The sequence below is a fragment of the Parasteatoda tepidariorum genome, chromosome 9 (genome assembly GCF_043381705.1).
Source record: "Parasteatoda tepidariorum isolate YZ-2023 chromosome 9, CAS_Ptep_4.0, whole genome shotgun sequence".
NCBI classification, from domain to species: Eukaryota; Metazoa; Arthropoda; class Arachnida; order Araneae; family Theridiidae; genus Parasteatoda; species Parasteatoda tepidariorum.
The window spans coordinates 58,649,307-58,657,114 of NC_092212.1; the positions used below are offsets into that span (position 1 = coordinate 58,649,307).

At 31.3% G+C, this 7,808-nt stretch overlaps 1 protein-coding gene across 1 annotated transcript in view; it reads right to left on the reverse strand.

Annotated features, from left to right (window-relative positions):
- LOC107453146 (multidrug resistance-associated protein 1) overlaps positions 1–3,331 on the reverse strand; it is a 71,125-nt gene extending 67,794 nt beyond the window's left edge. The window contains exons 1-2 of the mRNA XM_016069846.4: positions 2,945–3,331; positions 1,968–2,147 (exon numbers count right to left, since the gene is read on the reverse strand). Coding sequence (XP_015925332.2) covers positions 1,968–2,147; positions 2,945–2,992 — 228 coding nt within the window. The 5' untranslated portion in view covers positions 2,993–3,331. The remainder of the gene's footprint in view (positions 1–1,967; positions 2,148–2,944) is intronic.
- Between the last annotated feature and the right edge of the window lie 4,477 nt (positions 3,332–7,808).

Genomic DNA, 7,808 nt, shown 5'->3' on the forward strand with positions numbered 1-7,808 from the left:
GGGGGGAATGTTTTATGAGGGCTCTTTAAATTAGCACGTGATATTTATTTACAGTAAGTAAGGGAGTTTTTTTTATCTCTCGCTACTTTCGATTTTCGGATTAGTTTTTAGTGGATAATTAGATCTTGTAGGCTTGAATTTTTTTTCTTTTTACCGTTAGAATGTCGAAGCGTCGAAAATTTTTAACTGAGCTGGAAATAGAGGAAATTATGCAAAATATTTAAACTTATTAATATTTATATTACATTTAAACAAGAAATAACTTAAGTAAATAAAGTATCCATAGAAATATATATAAAGCATATGTCACTTAAATACTCTACAGAACAATATTAAGCAACGCGCTGATATTTCGGTAATTTCATGGAATTAGGCTTAACATCAAAAAACCCTCCGGCCATGGGGAGACACACGCTAGAGAGACTGCCGGCCTCAGCGGTAAGCGCGCTTTTGCGCTTTGCGTCGCGAAAGGGTTAACTTTACACTTTCCGTTAATGAAGTTAAAAAATCCAGCAAAAGTAACCCATGTGGGAACTCTCTCATATTTCAGCAGAACATGAGAATAAGTTGGCTGATTGCCTGAAATGTATGGCACGATGCAAAGATTTTTGGAAAATTTAAAGTGTTGATCTTTCTTCTTGCTTTTAAATAAATCGTTTTATTAGCTGCTGAAACATATTTTTTTGGTTCATTAGCTTGATCTTGATGTCTTATTTGTTAATTACCATTATATAATTATTTTTAAACAGCCCCTTTACAATAAAAACTGGTGATCAGTAATTACCCCAGAAGTGATCAGGAATTACCCCAGAAATGATCAAGACCAGGGGTAGTTCCCGATCACTAAAAATTTAAAATCTTTTAAATTCTAATCAGATTTTCAAACAGAAGAAGGTGGCATAGGACTCATCTCATATAGCCTCAAACTTCCAGTAATTATTAAAATTCTATCTTGAATAGTTTTTTCCCAAAATAGATGTTTGCATTTTTTGATAAGGAATTACCCCAGGTCACCCTAATGATTGAATTATATATATTTATTTTGTTTAGGAATATTCATCACTTAATGCAAAACTTGCAAACTTCAAATAAGGGAGAATCCTATTTCCTTCAAAGCCACATATATTTTCCATGGGTTTTTCAGAACAGTATTTCAAAGACTTTCAATGTTTGTTTGTTTTTTAAAGTTTTTTCCACAGTGAAGAAATTTGCATACTCTGATTTGTATCAATACTAAAAATAAATTATAATAAACCTCCTAAGAACAATATTACTATTTTATAAAGATTGTTAAGAAATGACATAAATTTAATTGTGTTAAATTATCAATTCAAAAGGTGCTCTAAGAATAAAAATTTTTGAGAACCTCTAATATAGAACATTACTTTTATTCATGTAGAACAAAAATTTATAGCTCTGAGAATACCATATAAAAGTTAAAGTTCTACAACTTATGAGAAAATATGCAATATGACAAAACGAGACATTTTATATATGAAGTTATAAGTAAAATTAAAAATTTTTTAAACAAACCATATAAAGTAGGAGACTTACAAATTTCTGCTTTTATTTTTCTTTGAAAAAAATTTTCTGAATGCTAAAATGGCAAGCTTGTTTAAAATAGCATAATTTTTCTTTTTTAAAAATTAAGCTTGTCTGAAACTTTTGAATTAATTTAATACTTAAAAAACATTCAATATTCTGCTTTACCTACTCAATGCTTTCTCAATCAATCACTTTAATAAATCATTCTGTTTTGGTAATTTTTTCTTGTAATGTCCTGAGTTATTACAGTAATTTAAAAAAAAAACTAAACTTAATACAATCCTAATTAGAATTGCTAAATTTTAATTATAAAATCATTTTAAACTATTGACAGAAATTGTTAAAAATCAATTTATAAAAAGGTAACCTAAAAAATACTTTTCATATTTAATAAATCAAATTAAATATTTATTCATACATACCAATTTTGTAATGTTAAGCCATGTCCATGGAAGAGGATTGCGCGAAGGTGGCTTATTCAATTGACATATGTTAATAAGAAATATAACACTGAAGAAAATACAGAAACTTGAAATAAATATAGTCTCTTGAAAACATGTTGAAAAATCTGGCACTTCACTGTTCCATGTTTTATTAAGATCCTGAAAAATAATTTTAAAAAATAAATAAATAAATAGAGCCACTCACAAGTACAAAGCATTTCAATATAGAATTCTCTTATAATTTACAACTGAACAAAACAACTACAAATTGTATACAGTAAAATAGACTGATGAATAAAAAAACTAGTTTAGAAGGCAGCATAATAAATATAGTCTCTTAAAAACATGCATAATAATCACTTCACTATTCCAGATTTTATTAAAATCCTGAAAAATAAAGTGATTGAAAGCCAATTTTATGCACAAAACATTTCTTGTTTAAAATGTAGAATTTATTTTTCAGTGTTTAAAATTCTAGCACAAGAGCAACAAAAATAGGTTATTCAGATTAACTGCAGAATAAAAGATAGTTTAAGAAATCTCCAGCAACGTAAATAATTATCTATTATAAATAAACAATCATGATAATCACAAGTCATTTTCCACACAAAATTTGAATGCTGAGGTTTTCCTGTAACAAATAACTGTTTTATTCCAGCAATAAAATAAAAATCTAAACGAACCATGACAATAGATTGACAAAAAAAAATAGATAGCTAAAAAATAATTCTTGTAGCATTAAAGAAACTACCATTAATTATCTATTAAAGAATAAATTGTAGCTGTTCTAAAACATGATAAAACTGCAACATTTTATCACTTTCAGTAAGTCCAGAATATGAAATTTAACTCCAATTGCTGAGGAAAAAAAATTATTATTTCTATTATAAAATATGTATATCTAGATAAACTTTCTAAATCTTTGAAAATCTTAACATAACATATGAAATTCATACCCAGAATTTATCGTCACAATACTTTCTTGTAATTTCTTCCAAAGACATAATTGATCATTAAAATACTATGTAAGTCTAACAAGTTTGCGGATAACAAATTAACGAACAATCCAAGAACATATACATAATAAGAATATTAATATTCTTTTCCACTTGCCGGCATCTAGAATGAAAATGAAAATTTTCGAGTTTAGAAGAAAACTTAAACAAGGGTGAACTAGATCGATCGCAAAGCATGCTTTTAGCAGACCACTTTTACAGTGAAAGTTACATGGAATCACTAGTTTTAAAGAACCACCGTTGCCGAGGAGCATTGTCTTAATTTGGTTTGGTTATTTAGCACTAGAGACGAGCGCAACGCTCTAATGCGCCATCTGCAAGAAGACTGGTTCCATGCCTTCGGACCTTCCCCTTTCCTCCTCTTTTCAGTTGCATAGGGATGTACTACGATATTTTTCCTTTTCTGAGTATTTTTCGCACTTAATTGTTAAAAATATTTTTTGAAATTTCCATGACGCTTTCTTTTAAGACTATGTGCAATGTAGATTTCAGTTCCTTATAGTTTCCTAATTTCAAAGATTTTTATCAATTTGAAAATCAAGACAGAAACTAATGTACTTCCCTCCTCTCCACACGCCAATGGTAAAAACTATCGAAGTGTTGCCATAGGTAGAGAGTTTCGCTCTACGCCACCTGTAGCCTTTTTGATCGCCAAGATTAGTCTGCCCTGATTTGTGCTATTTGTTCATAAGCCGTCAAAAAGGAAATTCAAATCGGATGCGATTTTTTCTCATGTGAACTGGAATCTGATTGACAAGTTTTTTGGGGTAAATATTTCTACCGATCCAGTCCTCATTCACTTGCAAAAAAATCACATCCAAAGAGAATGGTTCTAAGCACAGTCATCATGGATTCACCGATTTTCAGCCTTGTGGCTTTCGGAAAGGAAAGGAAGTTTATAAATCAGGAGCCTAAGTTGGTTGGTTCTCCCAAACTGATTCACTGGCTTGACCGATTTATAGATCATAGATTCTATACCTTTTGACTCATCGCCCATTTTGAAAGACAAAATTATTCCAACACCATTTTTAACAAACGTTTATTAAACAAAACGTTTTTTTTATATTCTCATTCATTCATTGTATGTATTCATTGTTTACTTCGAATAATGAAAGCAATGAAGATAAAAAAATCGTTCATCCAAACTTTGAATAATGAAAAGATATCTCATCCATGTTTATTACTAAATTTACTTATCGTGGTATAGCTAATATTGACTACAAGTACGAGTATATTGACTACAACGTGGTCGTATAATCTTTAAGAGAGTTGCTAAAGCGAACAGAACCCACTGGTTGTTTAGCAAATGAGCAAAGTTGGGAGAATGTTTCTCTTTTATACACTATTTTCCTATCTAACTACATGAAAAAAACCAGTTTTGCTATGTGGGGAAGACTGTATGTGAAAATATGACTTTTTACGAACAGAACCGGCTAAAACTCGTAATAAAACTTCCAAATTATTTCTTTTGACTGATTTTCACTACTATGGTTAAAAAAGCGTGCCATCCAATAATAATGTTTTTTATTTTATTTTATAACCGTCGATGAACAGCCTACCCAATTTTTGGGTTTACGACTGCTAATGTTCAACTCCGTAGCTTTGTAATTTTGAACCCTGTCCAGAAGACAAGGGAACTCCTTAACCAAGTATTGTGTGAAATTTGTCTTCGTGGAGGACTTTTAAAATGGAACAAACCAGCATTTGCGCTACATGGAAAGGAAAACCACGAAAGCTTCCCAAGGTTTGCCTGACTGCAAGGGGACTCTAATCCATGATCCGTCTACCACTGAAGATATTTTACGTCAGCATTGTTGTTGGTGCAAGCCTGATGCGGAATTCGTATCAACCAGTCATCGCTGGGTTGGTATTCGAACCCGATTCACCTCATTGGAACGCGAATCTTCTACCCCCTGAGCCCTCACGGCTCAATATTAATATGCGTGTAGTGTTTACAATATAGCACTTTCCTTCAATTTAAATTTCAACGAAACAAACAACAAATGAATGCTGAAGACACCGCAAGCATGCCCTGATGGTATCCAAAAATTAACGAGTGGCAATATTTTACACAAATATAGCCAAATGAGGAATAACACTCGAAACATGGCAAGCTTTCCACTTCATTTATGTCGGAAAGTTAATTTCCTTAACCCCTTCCTTCTCGCTCCAGTAAAAATGACGGGGTGAGCTTTCACTCTCTATTTCTCGCTCCCGTGATATTTCCGGGCTGGAGTGTTCAGTGGTAACGTACCAATAAGAATAAATCTAATTCATTTCTTTTTCGCCCGGAAAACATTTTATTTCTTATTTTTATTCACCAGGATATTTTTAAGGTAATTGTAGATAGTTAGTTTATTTTAACCTAGATGTCAGCACTAATCAAATACGCGTGTTTGTGATTGGATAAAAAAATATATGCGCTTTTATGATCGTTTTCTTGAAAATTGACCGATCGTTTAGGGGTTAAATTTGTCTTCGGCTCACGACCAATTAGAATTTATAAATTACGGGAAACTCTTATGAATGTTAAAAATACGAGCTAATTTAAACACAAATCACAATAATAAAACTTCCTAGATTATTGAACCTGTTTACACATCGCCTAGCAAGCATAATACATAAGCGCGGAAGGATTTACAGAAAGTTTTCTATATTTCCTTCGATTTTATAGTTCGTCTAAAATAAGAACTCCTCCAGACATTCATCTGAGCCTGTGGCAGTGACTATGGTAACGAGGTATGACTATTTGAAATAGGGGTGCAGGGTCATTGTTTTGGGAGGGGTTTCAGCTCGGGTCGAGGAGAAAAACGAAATCTCTTTCTTCGGTCTATTGTGTTAGTCCTAGAGTGAATCTACCCTCCCTAAAATGCGCCATTCTTGTTTCCATAGTACCAGACGTCATCAGACTTTATGGCGGAAGGAGTTCTTAGCCTAGACAAACTATAGGAAGCTTGTTATTGTTTTTATTCAGTCAACTAGCCATAGCGTGAACACTATTAAGTGTGTTATGTTTTGTTTATTTATTTACTATATTATGTTTAAATTACACTAGTACAGGTTTAATGATAATAATTTTACTCATTGTCACTGTTATTCTTCATAAATAAGCATTAGTCTCACCGTTACTTTAAGTATAGAGTAAAAAGGCTTGCTCGAAGAACAGAAGAAAGCGTCGATGACAGCTATGAAAAATCAAACATTGAAAGAATTTTTGGAGTTATGCCGTTATACTTTTTGTTTTTCAAAAGCATAATTATTTTTTGTTTCTGCAAGTTTTTCAATTGCATGTCATATGTTTCGATTAAAAATTTTAATAACTAATTGTTGACTAGAAATTTTAATTTTTTGAAGAGGAATTAGTTTCCGAGATTTTTAATAATTGATTTGAAATTGAAATATGAATTAAGATTTTGCTCTCGACATTTCAAATCGTTTTTACTTCGTAGTGAACAAAAGAAACCATATAAAGTTGCATAATTACTGGGAGTTAGGGAGCGTCATCGAAGAGGCGGCGCCGCCCACAAATTCTATCTAAAAGATTAATTTAAAAAATCTACACATTAGAGATTGCAAATCGATATTTAAGCAATTTACATTAAGCTTTTACCTATCTTTTTTATTTCTCTGGCCAATAAACAGGTTTTGCTACTTTCAGTTCAATTTTCCTCAATAGTGATTCGTGATTTTTCGATGTGGTGAAATTCAGTTCAGTTATCCTCAATAATGATTCGTGATTTTTTGATATGGTGAATGGACGAAATATTGTGGTGACAATGATGGGACTAGAACTCCAGTTCTGCCGGTCATGAGACTGACGGCTTGACTTCTTTGCTACAATATATACTCATATACAAGGAACTAAATGGCTTCATTGAATGGGCTTAGTTGGTGAGATAAAATTCTGGTTTTTTAACTGTGTTAGGTGAAAGTAGTTAATAAACGGTTTTTCTCACAGTTAACAGGTTGATTACCATCCTATTTATGATTATTTGACTGTCTTGTTTGAGTAGGAAAAATTACAATTAAATAAACTGTTATTTAACCATTTCTTCCGTGAAATTTTTAGCAGTCTAGAAGATGGTTGAGAATTAAAGTGGGGTGCAAACTCATTTCTAGAAGATCTTCTGTTGCTGTACCCTAAATGTTGTTCCTCTCTTTATACACTGGGCCCATACCTATTTTATATTATTTAATATTTAAAGAAGCAGACCTTCTTCCCGTATGTAATATACAGTGTGCCAGCTAAAATCCGTTATTATCCCAATAACCCATTTACTGATACCACAGAAAGCACAAGTAATTTCACTTGAACACATCTTTAGTTTTGTCTGGTCATGTAAAAACATACAATAATTATTATCATAACTCAGCAGAAATTTGCTTTTCATAAAAATATATCGATTAAATAAATATGAATGTGCCTTATCTGTTCTATTTTTTGTCGGAGCATTCTTATATGTTCAATAACCATCAAATTTGAAAGCATAACATTAAATGAATGACTTTAGCTTTTAAAGGAACGGTAATAGTTTTTTAATGTCCATAAATATATTCCTGATGACTAAATAAATAACTAATAAGAAATAGTTTTTTCTCTTCCGTTGTTATATTTGCAACGATATCACCAAAAACAAAATTTAAATTATAATATACTTTGAAGAATAATATTTAGTTTTTAATAACGATTACATTCTGTAATTACTATTTGATGCAATCCAATAAAAATATTTTTAATTTTAGAAAATTTCTTCAATTTACATTTAATTCCTATCAAAATTCTTTTACGAGAAGTCTTTTAACC